Source organism: Cherax quadricarinatus, chromosome 17, assembly GCF_038502225.1.
Source record: "Cherax quadricarinatus isolate ZL_2023a chromosome 17, ASM3850222v1, whole genome shotgun sequence".
NCBI lineage: Eukaryota > Metazoa > Arthropoda > Malacostraca > Decapoda > Parastacidae > Cherax > Cherax quadricarinatus.
Genome location: NC_091308.1, coordinates 22499864 through 22518171, shown reverse-complemented (window position 1 = coordinate 22518171; position 18308 = coordinate 22499864). Strand labels below are relative to the sequence as shown.

The 18308-nt window shown below is 40.9% G+C and overlaps 1 protein-coding gene across 1 annotated transcript in view; it reads left to right on the top strand.

Moving 5' to 3' along the window:
- Vti1a (Vesicle transport through interaction with t-SNAREs 1a) overlaps positions 1-18308 on the top strand; it is a 68341-nt gene that overhangs the window by 36260 nt on the left and 13773 nt on the right. The window contains exon 3 of the mRNA XM_070085862.1: positions 5288-5432. Coding sequence (XP_069941963.1) covers positions 5288-5432 — 145 coding nt within the window. The remainder of the gene's footprint in view (positions 1-5287; positions 5433-18308) is intronic.

The window sequence follows — 18308 nt, the reverse complement described above, 5'->3', positions numbered from 1 at the left end:
ATTGGTGGATGAATTTGGTAGGGTGTGCAAAAGAAGAAAATTGAAAGTGAATACAGGAAAGAGTAAGGTTATGAGGATAACAAAAAAATTAGGTGATGAAAGATTGGATATCAGATTGGAGGGAGAGAGTATGGAGGAGGTGAATGTATTCAGATATTTGGGAGTGGACGTGTCAGCGGATGGGTCTATGAAAGATGAGGTGAATCATAGAATTGATGAGGGGAAAAGGGTGAGTGGTGCACTTAGGAGTCTGTGGAGACAAAGAACTTTGTCCTTGGAGGCAAAGAGGGGAATGTATGAGAGTATAGTTTTACCAACGCTCTTATATGGGTGTGAAGCATGGGTGATGAATGTTGCAGCGAGGAGAAGGCTGGAGGCAGTGGAGATGTCATGTCTGAGAGCAATGTGTGGTGTGAATATAATGCAGAGAATTCGTAGTTTGGAAGTTAGGAGGAGGTGCGGGATTACCAAAACTGTTGTCCAGAGGGCTGAGGAAGGGTTGTTGAGGTGGTTCAGACATGTGGAGAGAATGGAGCGAAACAGAATAACTTCAAGAGTGTATCAGTCTGTAGTGGAAGGAAGGCGGGGTAGGGGTCGGCCTAGGAAAGGTTGGAGGGAGGGGGTAAAGGAGGTTTTGTGTGCAAGGGGCTTGGACTTCCAGCAGGCATGCGTGAGCGTGTTTGGTAGGAGTGAATGGAGACAAATGGTTTTTAATACTTGACGTGCTGTTGGAGTGTGAGCAAAGTAACATTTATGAAGGGGTTCAGGGAAACCGGCAGGCCGGACTTGAGTCCTGGAGATGGGAAGTACAGTGCCTGCACTCTGAAGGAGGGGTGTTAATGTTGCAGTTTAAAAACTGTAGTGTAAAGCACCCTTCTGGCAAGACAGTGATGGAGTGAATGATGGTGAAAGTTTTTCTTTTTCGGGCCACCCTGCCTTGGTGGGAATCGGCCAGTGTGATAATAAAAATAAAATAAAAATATATAATTATTACCTTTTCATATAATTTTATATTGCTTGTATTTGCGATAATAGCTAAATCTTAAATGTATTGCTTTATATTGTTATTTGACTTAGCTTCCTTTGGATAGGTAGGATGTAACATATTATGTGCTCAGTTCAAGTCTTGATTGTCTAACTACTGTAATTATCGCTCTTTGCTTGTTTCCCTGCCGGCTTCTTGCTGGGCAGCGACCCACGGAGCTATCACGTGATCGAGGGGGGGGTGTCCTCACCTCGCCTGAAGTATTCAGCCTGGTCTAGACTCTTGGTGGTTGGACAGATTGTCTGTCTCATTATTCTTGTTAGTTCTGAAGAACTCTGTTCGCAGAACATTGTATAGACTTAGTGATTTTTCACATTGTACAGTGGACCCCCGCATACCGATTTTAATCCGTGCAAGAGGGGTCATTGTTATGCGAAATAATCGGTATGCGAATGAATTTTCCCCATAAGAAATAATGGAAATCAAATTAATCCGTGCAAGACACCCAAAAGTATGAAAAAAAAAAAAATTTTACCACATGAAATGTTAATTTTAATACACACAAACTGAAAAAGGCATGCACACTTACATGACACTTACTTTTATTGAAGATCTGGTGATGATTGATGGGATGGGAGGAGGGGAGAGAGAGTGTTAGTGTTTAGAAGGGGAATCCCCTTCCATTAAGACTTGAGGTGTCGAGTCCTTTTCTGGGGTTACTTCCCTTCTTCTTTTAATGCCACTAGGACCAGCTTCAGAGTCACTGGACTTCTTTCGCACAACATATCTGTCCATAGTGGCCTGTACCTCTCGTTCCTTTATGACTTCCCTAAAGTGTTTCACAACATTGTCAGTGTACAGGTTGCCAACACGGCTTGCAATAGCTGTGTGAGGGTGATTTTCATCAAAAAAGGTTTGCACTTCAAGCCACTTTGCACACATTTCCTTAATCTTTGTAGTAGGCAACTTCTTCAATTTCTCTCTCTCCCCTCCTCTGAACCAGTTTCCTCAGGTCTGGCCTCTTGCTGTTGAAGTTGATCTATCAGCTCATCAGTGGTTAGTTCTTCATTGTCCTCCTCCACCAACTCTTCCACATCCTCCCCACTAACCTCCAACCCCAAGGACTTTCCCAATGCCACAATGGATTCCTCAACTGGCATAATCCTCTCAGGGTTAGCCTCAAACCCTTCAAAATCCCTTTTGTCTACACATTCTGGCCACAGTTTCTTCCAAGCAGAGTTCAAGGTCTTCTTAGTCACTCCCTCCCAAGCCTTACCTATAAGGTTTACACAATTGAGGATATTAAAGTGCTCTCTCCAAAACTCTCTTAGAGTCAGTTGAGTTTCTGAGGTCACTACAAAGCACCTTTCAAACAGAGCTTTTGTGTACAGTTTTTTAAAGTTTGCAATAACCTGCTGGTCCATGGGCTGCAGGAGAGGAGTGGTATTAGGAGGCAAAAACTTGATGTTAATGAATTTCATGTCCCCATAAAGTCGCTCTGCCACGTCTGTAGGATGACCAGGGGCATTGTCTAACACCAGGAGGCACTTAAGTTCTAATTTCTTTTCAGTTAGGTAATCTTTCACATTGGGGGCAAATGCATGGTGTAACCAGTCATAGAAAAAGTCCCTAGTGACCCATGCCTTACTGTTTGCCCTCCACAGCACACACAAATTCTCCTTGAGGACATTCTTTTGCCTGAACGCTCTGGGAGTTTCAGAGTGATACACTAATAAAGGCTTAACTTTGCAATCACCAGTAGCATTGGAACACATCAACAAAGTAAGCCTGTCTTTCATAGGCTTATGTCGTGGGAGTGCCTTTTCCTCCTGAGTAATGTAGGTCCTGCTTGGCATTTTCTTCCAAAACAGGCCTGTTTTATCACAATTAAACACTTGTTCAGGTTTCAGTCCTTCAGTCTCTATGTACTCCTTGAATTCATGCACATATTTTTCAGCCGCTTTGTGGTCCGAACTGGCAGCCTCACCATGCCTTATCACACTATGTATGCCACTACGCTTTTTAAATCTCTCAAACCAACCTTTGCTGGCCTTAAATTCACTCACATCAGCACTAGTTGCAGGCATTTTTTTAATTAAATCCTCATGCAACTTCCTAGCCTTTTCGCTTATGATCGCTTGAGAGACGCTATCTCCTGCTAGCTGTTTTTCATTTATCCACACCAATAAGAGTCTCTCAACATCTTCCATCACTTGCGATCTTTGTTTCGAAAACACAGTTAAACCTTTGGCAAGAACAGCTTCCTTGATTGCCTTTCTGGTGCCCACAATAGTAGCGATGGTTGATTGGGGTTTCTTGTACAACCTGACCAGGTCGGCGATACGCACTCCACTTTCATACTTATCAATGATCTCTTTCTTCATCTCTATTGGAATTCTCACCCTTATTGCTGTAGGGTTGGCACTAGAAGCTTTCTTGGGGCCCATGGTCACTTATTTTCCAGAAAAAGCACCGAAAACACTGTAATAATACGAAATATTCCGATTGTATGCTTGGATGTTACCGCGGAGGCTGGCTGGTAAACAATGCCACCGGCGGCACATGTGAGGCTGGCTGAGGGCGCACATTGGACGCGTCTCGGACGAAAATCAGTGAGCGGGTTTTTAAGCGGTATGCGAGGCAAAATTTTTGCGATTAAAGCAAGCGGTATGCGGATTAATCGTTATGTGATGCCATCGGTATGCGGGGGTCCACTGTACTGAGGTTGTGTGTTGCATAGACACTCTTAACAACTCAGGTCCTGAGCTGTAGCTTCTGACCTAACTTGTACTGGTATTTGTGTATTATCACAGCCGGGGATTTTCTTATGCTGAACTTAGATTCAGTAGTATGGGAGTTTTGTGACTCTTGTGGAGGATCTGCTGATGGTCCCTACTTAGTGTCGTTATATTATCTCCTTGTTCCTGATTCTGTGTCGCAGTTGCTTGTTATATTGCTATTGGGCTTAGCATTCTTTTTGTTGTTCAAGCAGACTGTTCTGATTGCCAGTTGGTCAAGAAGTTAGTTTATTTGAGGACTTTGTCAGTCACTTGTTTAAGTCTAGTCGAGTCGTGAAACATAGCGAACTACTTAGAGCACTTACATACACACTTGTACATATTTGTAATATCTTATTAAATGTTAATGTACCAGACGGTACTTAAGAATTATAAATGTGATGTGTGCTTTCAGCACAGTAATATTGTACACGAGAGAAGTTATATTATTTTAATTACTGTGATTAATTTAATTTGATATATGCCTAGACAACTTAATGACTAATAAATTTATTAAATTTTATTTTCTCTAGTTAGTAGCCTACCAGTTGTAATCCTGGAGCACTATTGAATCATACTGAATTCTAATGGATAATTGGACAAGGATACTCACTAATTGTTACGAAAACCCAGTAACAGGCTGGATGCTAGAAGGGCAGTCCTTTCTAGTATTCACTGGAGATCTCTAAGCTTTTAGAATCGCGTTTTTTGTAACACTACAGTACACTCACACCTCACCAACCACCCCATCCTCTCACATTCGCCCACCCACCCCACCCTCTTACATACCCACCCCACCTTCTTACATACCCACCCAGCCCTCGCATTCACCCACCTACTCACCTTTCCACCTTCTTGCATACTCACCCACCCTCTCCCATACCCACCCACCCACCCATGCTCTCACAGATATACTCACCTTGCCAACCTTATCAAACTCACCCTCTCTTATGCACCCACCTACTTACCCTCACACCTGTCTTTCATACCAACTCCTCTTCCATCCACCCTTATATGTACCTATCCATACACTCTCATACCCTCATACTCACCCTCTCACACCCACCCTCTGTCACCCCCACACACATTCACACAGTTTCTCATAACCTCACACCCCTGATACTTTTAGCACCCAGTACCCAAGCACCCACTAACACTTTCTGAAACATTTTATGTCAAGTCTGCCGCATGCTACACACACACACATACACACACACACTTATTGCAATGTTACACAGTTCTATAAAATTACTATACAGTACTGTACTATAGTACTTAGTGTCTGGTTTTCTTCTGTATTAGTGGACCAAAGTCCACTAGTTCAGAAGACAGCCAAACAATCTAGAAAAATTAATTTTACAGTTTGGATAGTTGGCAGTATTCCACATCCCCTTTCCCTTGATGTCTGTTAATGAAAGGTTTCACTCTTTTCAAAACTAATTTTGATTTTGAAAGTCACTTATATTGTAAAATAGAAAGCACTGGTAATGTTTTGAGAATGCAACACTCTTAATTATTGCTTTAGCTGGAGAGGATGGAGTTGGAGGTGCGAGACCTGGAGCCAGCACAGAGAGAGAAGCTGGGAGGACGAATCAAGAGTTATCAAGTTGAGCTGAAGCGTTTGGAAGGCGAATACTCGCGTGTCAAGTTATCTGCCACTACTAATGAAGGTGAATAATTTAATCCTTAATCCCTGTATTATTGTGTAATGTGCACATTCGAATGCCCTGAATCTAAATTTCCACAACCTTTAAAACAGAAAAAAATAAAAAATTCTTTAACATAGTTACCCAAACTTGTCACTCTTGTACTGGGAAAATATCTGTACGCTATGACCACGCTCTGAAGTGTGTTATAGGCTCACAAGAACCAGCAATAGTGTTTCTTCATACACCTTTCTTATATGGGAATTGATGTACACTGTATGTGCACAGGACAGTACTGTTGTATTTAATTAAATCTGGAAATTCAGATCATTCAGTGGTACGAGAAGGCCTTAACTTCAGCAAGTCTGGATTTATGGTAATTTGTTGTTATAATTATCCTTTTTAGATGGTTAGTATTTATATATTGGCTGTACTCATTATAGTAGTCATTTTAGAACTTATTACAGTATTCACACATCATTATGTACATATTGCATGGAATCTGAAATAGTTGCCAAATGAGAGCACGTTAATGCATGTTACTATACCAATAACATTATCCTTGCCAGCATGTAATAAAAATGCAGAAAAAAGCACAGTACATCTTAAGAATCTTTGCAAATGGCAGGATTACTCCATAGAGGTAAATTTCATTGTCCTTTGATTACTGTGGGTAGGTACAGCACAAGTGAAGCTTTAACCCGTTAATTGTCCAAATGTAGATCTACATTCTCTTGCCCAGTGCTCCGAATATTTTTATTTTTTTAATGAAGAGGGTATTTTTCTACATGTAATAGGATAAAAAAAAATTAGGGTCAGTACTTGCTGAGATATAAGACTGCAAAGTTGGCGCTGGATGCTCACCTGATGGCAACATGGAATGCTGCTGCTTGCAGAAATGCTGCCAATTTACCTTTTTTTCTCATTTTTTTAATTAATTTTTATGTTCTGATAATTACAATTTATAGTAGTTCTTGTGATTTCATAGCCAGTCTTTGTTCTGACATTATTATTCGGTTCTGAAATAGTACTCAAATACTCACAAACAGGTGAACATTTTCACCTGCCTTGGTCACATACTATTGTGTAGAAATACATATATACAAAGTATTTATAGGTCCCAGCAATGTTTTAGACATGCTGGAATGTATATGAAACTCCTTGAAGCATGGGATTAGACGAGTGTCACTCCTCTGCTGACAGTGCACCAGTGGAGTGACACTTGATGATTGTGCACTGCCTTGGTTTTATTTGTTTTCACTGTTACACATAAACATGTCTGTCTATCCATCTAGCTCTGTCTCTGCTTATCATTCTTTCTGTCCATCTTTCTGTCTGCTTGTTTCTCTGTCCTAGAGAGCTACTCATGAAGTGTCCTTGGTCCTCTGCTCTCCTCTTGTACATCAGTGATCTTCCTAATGTATCACAACAACTTAAACCTATTCTCTTTGCTGATGACACGACTTATATCATCTCCCACCCTAATCTTGCCTCACTCAACACTATTGTTAACCCTTTCAGGGTCCGTGCCATAGATCTACGCCATGAGCTCAGCTCGCTCTGATAAGCTGTGAGCAGTAAATTTGGGCCTAGATATGAGAGAATACATCTATGTGGTATGTGTGCACCACATAAAACAAATCCTGCAGCACACAGTGCATAATGAGAGAAAAAACTGAGACTGTAATTTTCGATTAAAACGGCAACTTTGCAGTATTTTTTCATATGTTTTTTATAGTTGTATTTGTGATTTCTTGGTCTCATTTGATAGAATGGAAGATATATTACAGAAATAGAGATGATTTTGATTGGTTTTAGTACTGAAAATGGCTTGAAACTGAACTCAAAGTAGCGGAAATGTTAAATTTTTGCCGATGTTCAAGAGTAAACAAATGACTTCACACGTCTAATACACACCAGCTGGTGGATCTAATATACGTTCACAAATGTGCTGATAATATTTATACAATTACAGTGGACCCCCGCATACCGATTTTAATCCGTGCAAGAGGGGTAATTGTTATGCGAAATAATCGGTATGTGAATGAATTTTCCCCATAAGAAATAATGGAAATAAAATTAATCCGTGCAAGACACCCAAAAGTATGAAAAAAAAAATTTTTACCACATGAAATGTTAATTTTAATACACACAAACTGAAAAAGGCATGCACACTTACATGACACTTACTTTTATTGAAGATCTGGTGATGATTGATGGGATGGGAGGAGGGGAGAGAGAGTGTTAGTGTTTAGAAGGGGAATCCCCTTCCATTAAGACTTGAGGTGTCGAGTCCTTTTCTGGGGTTACTTCCCTTCTTCTTTTAATGCCACTAGGACCAGCTTCAGAGTCACTGGACTTCTTTCGCACAACATATCTGTCCATAGTGGCCTGTACCTCTCGTTCCTTTATGACTTCCCTAAAGTGTTTCACAACATTGTCAGTGTACAGGTTGCCAACACGGCTTGCAATAGCTGTGTGAGGGTGATTTTCATCAAAAAAGGTTTGCACTTCAAGCCACTTTGCACACATTTCCTTAATCTTTGTAGTAGGCAACTTCTTCAATTTCTCTCTCCCCTCCTCTGAACCAGTTTCCTCAGGTCTGGCCTCTTGCTCTTGAAGTTGATCTATCAGCTCATCAGTGGTTAGTTCTTCATTGTCCTCCTCCACCAACTCTTCCACATCCTCCCCACTAACCTCCAACCCCAAGGACTTTCCCAATGCCACAATGGATTCCTCAACTGGCATAATCCTCTCAGGGTTAGCCTCAAACCCTTCAAAATCCCTTTTGTCTACACATTCTGGCCACAGTTTCTTCCAAGCAGAGTTCAAGGTCTTCTTAGTCACTCCCTCCCAAGCCTTACCTATAAGGTTTACACAATTGAGGATATTAAAGTGCTCTCTCCAAAACTCTCTTAGAGTCAGTTGAGTTTCTGAGGTCACTACAAAGCACCTTTCAAACAGAGCTTTTGTGTACAGTTTTTTAAAGTTTGCAATAACCTGCTGGTCCATGGGCTGCAGGAGAGGAGTGGTATTAGGAGGCAAAAACTTGATGTTAATGAATTTCATGTCCCCATAAAGTCGCTCTGCCACGTCTGTAGGATGACCAGGGGCATTGTCTAACACCAGGAGGCACTTAAGTTCTAATTTCTTTTCAGTTAGGTAATCTTTGACATTGGGGGCAAATGCATGGTGTAACCAGTTATAGAAAAAGTCCCTAGTGACCCATGCCTTACTGTTTGCCCTCCACAGCACACACAAATTATCCTTGAGGACATTCTTTTGCCTGAACGCTCTGGGAGTTTCAGAGTGATACACTAATAAAGGCTTAACTTTGCAATCACCACTAGCATTGGAACACATCAACAAAGTAAGCCTGTCTTTCATAGGCTTATGTCCTGGGAGTGCCTTTTCCTCCTGAGTAATGTAGGTCCTGCTTGGCATTTTCTTCCAAAACAGGCCTGTTTCATCACAATTAAACACTTGTTCAGGTTTCAGTCCTTCACTGTCTATGTACTCCTTGAATTCCTGCACATATTTTTCAGCCGCTTTGTGGTCCGAACTGGCAGCCTCACCATGCCTTATCACACTATGTATGCCACTACGCTTCTTAAATCTCTCAAACCAACCTTTGCTGGCCTTAAATTCACTCACATCAGCACTAGTTGCAGGCATTTTTTTAATTAAATCCTGATGCAACTTCCTAGCCTTTTCGCTTATGATCGCTTGAGAGATGCTATCTCCTGCTAGCTGTTTTTCATTTATCCACACCAATAAGAGTCTCTCAACATCTTCCATCACTTGCGATCTTTGCTTCGAAAACACAGTTAAACCTTTGGCAAGAACAGCTTCCTTGATTGCCTTTCTGGTGCCCACAATAGTAGCGATGGTTGATTGGGGTTTCTTGTACAACCTGACCAGGTCGGCGATACGCACTCCACTTTCATACTTATCAATGATCTCTTTCTTCATTTCTATTGGAATTCTCACCCTTATTGGTGTACGGTTGGCACTAGAAGCTTTCTTGGGGCCCATGGTCACTTATTTTCCAGAAACAGCACCGAAAACACTGTAATAATACGAAATATTCCGATTGTATGCTTGGATGTTACCGCGGAGGCTGGCTGGTAAACAATGGCACGGGCGGCACATGTGAGGCTGGCTGAGGGCGCACATTGGACGCGTCTCGGACGAAAATCGGTGAGCGGGTTTTTAAGCGGTATGCGTGGCAAAATTTTTGCGATTAAAGCAAGCGGTATGCGGATTAATCGCTATGTGGTGCCATCGGTATGCGGGGGTCCACTGTATTACAATATTGTATGACAGTAAATCTTCTAGTTTTTGGTTTGAATAAAAATTCATTATGTGAATTAAAAATCTAAATGGAATTCATTTGAAAAACCTGAACACATTACTAATGAACAGAGGAAATGTTAGTTTAGTGCCAGGAATGCCTGCATTGAAATTGGAATATTTTGAACTTTGCACTAAATTGGCCAAATTACCAATTTCCAATCACTATTTTGTAGTTGAAACGGTTGAGTTGGCGATTTCTTGTGCTCAATCGATAGAATAGAAGTAATACTAGTGAAATAGCTAAGAATTTGGTCGACTGGAAAAAGGTAATTGGCCTAAAATGGGAGTCAAAGTCGGCAAAATCGTCAGTGCTTAAATCGCCGGGTCACCATCTGGAGAAGACCCGGGCCAGAAGTACTGGCAAATCTTTAATGAATGAATGAATGAAGTGCTTAAATATCGCTGACACATCAAAATTCGCGAGAGCATATTTTCGGCAATTTCCCATCAAATTTCATACTTTTTGTTTTATTACCTTCAGAAAAAGATTCTCTATCATTTCATAAGAAAAAATAACAAAATTATTTTTTGAAACTTCTTGGACACTGGTGCACACTTTGAAATTTGGCCTCTGGACCCTGAAAGGGTTAATGAAGAGCTAGTAAAAATATTAACCTGGATGACTGCCATTAAACTTACACTTAATATTGACAAAACATTCTACATTATGTTTGGAAGGAGAACAGCAGATGCCCAGCTGAACATTATGATTGACAACACTTTTATTGCTAAACATAATGAGGGCAAATTCCTGGGTCTGCACCTTGACAACAACCAGAAATTCAACACCCATATCAAACACAACAAAAAAGTATCCAAAACAGTTGGGATTCTCTCAAAGATACGTTACTATGTATCACAATCAGCCCTACTCACACTATACTATTCACTCATCTATCCCTACCTCACCTGTGCTATTTGTGCCTAGGGATCAACCCACCTAAAGTCAGTAATAACCCAGCAAAAAACTGCAGCAAGAATTATCAAGCAGTCCAGTGCTAGACAACCAACCCCTCCCACTCTTCAAAGACCTAAACTTGCTGTACAAAACATTCACAAGTACTACTGTGCAACCTACATTTACGGAACCATTAATTCTAATATTAACCCTGAACTAAAACACTTTCTTGTTAGTTGCAACAGGACCCATAGACATAATACCAGACACAAAAATCTCTATGACATTCCTCATGTCCGGCTAAATCTCAACAGAAACTCGGTGTACATAAAAGGGCCTAAAATCTGGAACTCCCTGCCCGAAAACTCTAGAACTGCAGACTCTACCACCATTTTCAAAACTACCTTTAAAAAGCATCTTATCTCCCTAACACACCCCATTATCAGCTAACTATGTGAAAACCACCTATTCTCTTTTTTTGTATCATGAACACATCCAAAACAAAATAGACTTACTTTCGTTATCTGTAATTTCCCCTGTTTTATACTTACACTCACCCAAATGACTGTAAACATAAAATTCCTAATTTAGCTATTACCTAATAAATCTTAAGTTAGTCCTAAGTTTGCCTGAAATACTCTCCCAACATAGGAGCTTTTATAGAAACAGTGTATCATACCAAGATAAAACCATTCCCATTACTAAATTTGCTAATTGTAATAGTGTTATATGTTTTGCTAATCACTTCAGTTACCTAACTTTTATATCAATATGCAATAATGTACAGTGGAACCCCGAGTTTCGGCCATAATCCGTTCCAGGAGTTAGGCCCAAAGTCGAAATGGCCTAAAGCCAAAGCAATATTTCCCGTAAGAAATAATGTAAATCTAATTAATCCATTCCAGACCCACAAAAATATTCACAAAAAAATACATTTTTTAAAGAACAACTATAGTTTTACATATACAAAACAATTATAGATAGATATAGTACTTAAATGAATAATGAAATAGATAAACATTTAAATAAACATTTAAAATCACATTTACGTACCTTTATTGAAGACTCTTGTTGGCATCTGGAAGATAGGGAGGAGGAGAGAGGGAGGACTTATTATTGCCTCAACCACTGCCTTAACCACTGCCTTAACCACTGCCTCAACCACTGCCTCAACCACTGCCTCAACCACTGCCTCAACCACTGCCTCAACCACTGCCTCAACCACTGCCTCAACCACTGCCTCAACCACTGCCTCAACCACTGCCTCAACCACTGCCTCAACCACTGCCTCAACCACTGCGGCACACTACCTCGTATTTTTGTACAATTTCTTTCTTCGCTTCTATGGTGTTTCTCACTTTCTTTACTAAAGGGGTGCCACTAGAAAGTTTCTTTGGGCCCATGGTGGCTTATTTCACAGTCACAATCAATAAACAAACACTAAACACAATGAATTTATTGTGAAATGTTTGGAAGAGCATGCAGGGTAATGTTCACTCAGGGATGAGAACATAAGAAAAAAGGAACACTGCAACAGGCCTACTGACCCATGCAGGGCAGGTCCATGTCCTCTCCCAGGATTAGCCCAATGACCCCCCCCCTCCCGGTTAAGCCCAATTACACCCCCCCCCCCCCTGGATTAGCCCAATAACCCACCCATTCTGGTTACCTCCACTCAAGGATGGAGCACAGCACCAGACCCAGCAGCACAAGCTAGTCAGGTCCAACTCACACCCACCCACACCCACTCATGTATTTATCTAACCTCTTTTTAAAACTACACAATGTTTTAGCCTGAATAACTGTACTCGGGAGTTTGTTCCATTCATCCACGACTTTATTACCAAACCAGTGCTTTCCTATATCCTTCCTGAATCTGAATTTTTCCAACTGGAAACCATTGCTGCGAGTCCTGTGTTGGCTGGAAATTTCCAGCACGCTATTTACATCCTCTTTATTTATTCCTGTTTTCCATTTATACACCTCGATCATGTCTCCCCTAATTCTACGCCTTTCGAGAGAGTGCAGATTCAGGGCCCTCAGTCTATCTTCATATGGAAGATTTCTGATACATGGGATCATCTTTGTCATCCTCTGTACATTTTCCAGAGTATTTATATCCATTCTGTAATACAGTGACCAGAACTGAGCAGCATAGTCTAAATGAGGCCAAACCAAGGATATATAGAGTTGAAGAACAACCTGAGGACTTCTATTATTTATACTTCTAGATATGAAGCCAAGAATTCTGTTAGCTTTATTGCGAACACTAATGCACTGTTGTCTTGGTTTTAGATTACTGCTAACCAGAACTCCTAAATCCTTCTCGCAATCAGTAGTATTAAGATCTACATTATTTAGTTTATATGTGGCATGGTTATTTAACTGTCCAACATTTAGAACTTTGCATTTGTCAATATTAAACTGCATCTGCCACTTCTCCGACCATTGCATCAGTCTATTCAAATCATCCTGGAGTGCTCTAGTGTCCTCATTAGAATGAATTGGATGGCCTATTTTGGTGTCATCAGCAAATTTGCTTATGTCACTATTTATTCTCTCATCTATGTCATTTATGTAAATTGTGAACAACAACGGGCCCAACACTGACCCCTGAGGAACACCGCTTGTGACATGCCCCCATTCTGATTTCTCCCCATTTATGCAAACTCTCTGCTGCCTATTTGTCAGCCATGCCTCTACCCAGGAAAAAATTTCTCCTCCTATTCCGTGTGCCTTAAGTTTCCTCAATAGCCTCTGATGTGGAACTCTATCGAAAGCCTTACTGAAGTCCATATACACAATATCATATTCATTACCATGATCTACCTCCTCAAACACCTTAGTGAAAAAAGTTAGTAAATTCGTAAGACAGGAACTCCCCTTTGTAAAACCGTGTTGAGATTCATTAATCAATCTGTGCCTATCAAGATGGCTACGAATTGCTTCGGCAATTATTGATTCCATAAATTTTCCCACTATGGAGGTAAGGCTTATTGGTCTATAGTTCGAAGCCAAGGACCTGTCACCTGCCTTGTAAATAGGTATTACATTTGCCATTTTCCACTTATCAGGCACTATGCCAGTTTGTAGTGATATGTTAAAAAGATTAGCCAAAGGTATGCTAAGTTCCTCTTTACATTTCTCTAACACCCTTGCAAACAGTTCATCAGGGCCAAGGAATTTGTTAGGTTTTAGTTTCTCTATTTGTCTGAGGACCATGTCACTAGTTATTGCAATCGTACATAGTTTATTATCCTGTTCTACATAATCTGTTATTTCAGGAATATCGCTAGTATTTTCTTGGGTGAAAACTGAGAGGAAGTAGGTATTGAGAATTTCACGCATATCCTTATCACTGTCGGTGATCTGACCAGAGTTACTCTTAAGTGGGCCAATCTTGTCCCTAATCTTACTTCTGTATACCTGAAAGAACCCTTTTGGGTTAGTCTTTGAATTCCTTGTGACCTTAGCCTCATAATCCCTTTTTGCTTTTCTTATTCCTTTCTTTATTTCTCTCTCTAATTGAATATATTGATTTCTTAACTGCCCATCCCCTCTTTTGATACGCCTATATATGCCTCTCTTTTGACCAATAAGATGTTTTAATCAATTATTCATCCATTTGGGATCATTTTTGTAGATCTAATTTCCCTACTCGGAACAAAAGTTGTCTGGGTAGATAAACAAAGCTAGGCTGGCTCATGACGCCTGCAAGGGCAGGCGGATAGGTCTGGTACGCCGGCCGAAACACGGGGCACAGGCTGAAACTCGGGACAAAATTTAGCCGAAAATTGCAGTCGAAACTCGAAGCGGCCAATACTCAGGGCAGCCGAAACTCAGGGTTCCACTGTATATTAAAATGTACTGCTCCATAACCTGTATGAATATAGAGTAAGAATTAGGGTTAGTCTGCCCAAAATGCCCAGGCATGCTAGTGGCCTTCTTTGTAATTAATATTTATTTGTAAACTACACATTGTAAGCTTTGCAAGGAAATAAACATTTTCATTTTCAATAGGTATTACACACACTGCAGAGTCATCATGTCTGATTCCTGAACAATTGAAAACGTGTATTACTTGCCATTCATGCTTATTATGCCTTATAGCTACAAGCACAGTATAGCACTTAGTCTGGATTTTGGGGGTTATTCTAGGTAATTTACACTAAGTATTATTGTATTTACATGTACCTGTGAGACAGAGATAGAGATAGACATAGACAGAGATAGAGATAGACATAGACAGAGATAGACATAGAGATACAGAGACACAGACACAGATACAGACACACAGACACAGATACAGACACACAGAGATACAGAGATACAAAGACACAGAGATACAAAGACACAGAGATACAAAGACACAGAGATGCAGAGATACAGAGACACAGATACAGAGACACAGATACAGAGACACAGATATACAGAGACACAGATATACAGAGACACAGAGATACAGAGACACAGATACAGAGACACAGAGATACAGAGACAGAGATACAGAGACAGAGATACAGAGACACAGACACACAGAGATACAGAGACACAGAGACACAGATACAGAGATACGATATGACAGAAGGAATAGACTCCGAAGTGTCCCTGTTTGCAGATGACGTGAAGTTGATGAGAAGAATTCATTCGATCGAAGACCAGGCAGAACTACAAAGGGATCTGGACAGGCTGCAGACCTGGTCCAGCAATTAGCTCCTGGAGTTCAACCCCACCAAGTGCAAAGTCATGAAGATTGGGGAAGGGCAAAGAAGACCGCAGACGGAGTACAGTCTAGGGGGCCAGAGACTACAAACCTCACTCAAGGAAAAAGATCTTGGGGTGAGTATAACACCAGGCACATCTCCTGAAGCGCACATCAACCAAATAACTGCTGCAGCATATGGGCACCTAGCAAACCTCAGAACAGCATTCCGACATCTTAATAAGGAATCGTTCAGGACCCTGTACACCATGTACGTTAGGCCCATATTGGAGTATGCAGCACCAGTTTGGAACCCACACCTAGCCAAGCACGTAAAGAAACTAGAGAAAGTGCAAAGGTTTGCAACAAGACTAGTTCCAGAGCTAAGAGGTATGTCCTACGAGGAGAGGTTGAGGGAAATCAACCTGACGACACTGGAGGACAGGAGAGATGGGGGGACATGATAACGACATACAAAATACTGAGAGGAATTGACGAGGTGGACAAAGACAGGATGTTCCAGAGATGGGACACAGCAACAAGGGGACACAGTTGGAAGTTGAAGACACAGATGAATCACAGGGATGTCAGGAAGTATTTCTTCAGCCACAGAGTAGTCAGGAAGTGGAATAGTTTGGGAAGCAATGTAGTGGAGGCAGGATCCATACATAGCTTTAAGCAGAGGTATGATAAAGCTCACGGTTCAGGGAGAGTGACCTAGTAGCGACCAGTGAAGAGGCGGGGTCAGGGGTTTGGACTCGACCCCTGCAACCTCAACTAGGTGAGTACAACTAGGTGAGTAGAGAGAGACAGATACAGAGAGACAGAGATACAGAGATGCAGAGATACAAAGACACAGAGATTCAGATATACAGAGATACAGAGAAACAGACATGCAGAGATACAGAGACAGAGATACAGACAGAGATACAGAGAGAGACAGAGATACAGACACACACAGATACAGAGACACAGATACAGAGACAGAGATAGACAAACATATTTATTGACAGAGAGAGAGACACAGAGATAGAGACCGAGATAAACAGAGATAGAGACAGCCAATCAGTCACTCAGCCACCCACCCACCCATCCACCTAGCCAGCCACTGGCCACCCTGCAAGCCAGCCACCCAGCCTGTTGAACATGTATTAGACACGTTCCAGAATTGTTTCTCTTTACTTAAGGCATAGGTTATAGGACATTCTGGAAGGATGACACTACCAGTGGTATCAAAATTGAAAGGATGTTGCACAAATGTTGCACACAGGTTATTATTGAGGTTTTTGATATTTCCTCAAATCAAAATCAGATCTAAAATCACCTGTTTACTGTGATCTTATTGCATACATTATTAGATATATAATTTGATACAAATCTAATTATCTTGGGCAAACTTAGGACTAACTTAAGATTTAATAGGCAATAGCATGTGGCCACATCTGTCTCAAAGCCACTAAACTCACGGTCAACATCACTTTCCTGTTAAAGGGGAGTGTTAATATGACATGACATTAGTGAATCCCTGGTGTTTGCCAAGCTGTTTGCTCTAGCTGGAGCTCATTTGAACTGGTGCTCCCACAAGGTACTAAGTGGTCTCAGATTTTTTTAATACTGTGCACACTGAGTGTTAAGACCCATTCTATACTGACCAGGCATCTTGGGCCAATCGTGCCAAATTTGGAGGCAAGAAAACTAAAACGTTGATCTACGTTTGGAGTGCTGGCGGTAACAGTATAGATCTGCGTTTTGATAGTTATGGAGTTAACCCAGCCCTTGTTGGCATTTTAGTTGTCATCTTTGACACACACAGCTGTGAGTCTATGACACACACAGCTGTGAACCTATGACACACACACACACAGCTGTGAGTCTGTGACACACACACATCTGTGAGTCTGTGACACACACACAGCTGTGAATCTATGACATGCTCAGCTTTGAAGCAGGAATTCTAACCTGCTATCTCCACAGAACTGAAACAATTTAAGAACATAAGAATAGAGGAACATTGCAGCAGGCTTACTGGCCCATGCATGGCAGGTCCTTGTCAAAACCACCCTTGCATCTGTCCCAGAGTTGCTGAAGAATTTGCTTCAGTATCTCAGGTACTAATCAAACCCAGTCCTTTTCACTCATATATTTGTCTGATCTCATTTTAAAGCTGCCCAAGGTCTTAAGCCTTAATTACCCTACTCAGCAGATTGTTCCACTCATTGAAAACTGTTTGAAAAACAGTACCTACCTACATCCTTTCTAAATCTAAAGTTATCTAATTTAAAACCATTTTTTCTGATTCTTAATTAATTTACACTTCTTTATGTAAATCCAAGTAAGCTGTTAGCCTTATTGCACACACTTAGTCACTGTTGTCTTGGCTTCAGATCTCTGCTTACCATGACTCCCAAGTCTTTTTTGCATTCTGTATGATTAAGCTCTACATCACCTAGTTTATTAGGGTTATTTTCATTCCCAAGCACTAGGATTTTATACTTGTCCTCAATGAACTGCATCTGCCACTTTTCAGACCATAACTTTAATTTGTTTAAATTCTGCTAAGTTCATTGTTGTCCTCTTTAGAATCTATTATTCACCCTATTTTTGTGTCATCAGCAAATTTACTTGTGTCACTCGTAAATTATGAACAACAGTGGACCCAAAACTGATCCCTGTGGAATGCCACTAGTGACTAGTCCCCATTCAGGCCTAACCCATTAATGTAAATTTGCTGCCTTCTATTGGTCAGCCAAGCCTCGATCCATGTTAGAACTTTACCTCTTATCCATAAGCTGCCACTTTTCTTAGCCTTTTGTGAGGTACCCTATCAAAAGCCTTACTGAAATCCAAATAAACCACAACATATTCTTTATCATTATCTATTGCCTCAAATACTTTATTAAAGAATGTTAGTAAATTTGTCAGACAGTAACGATCTGTATTGAAT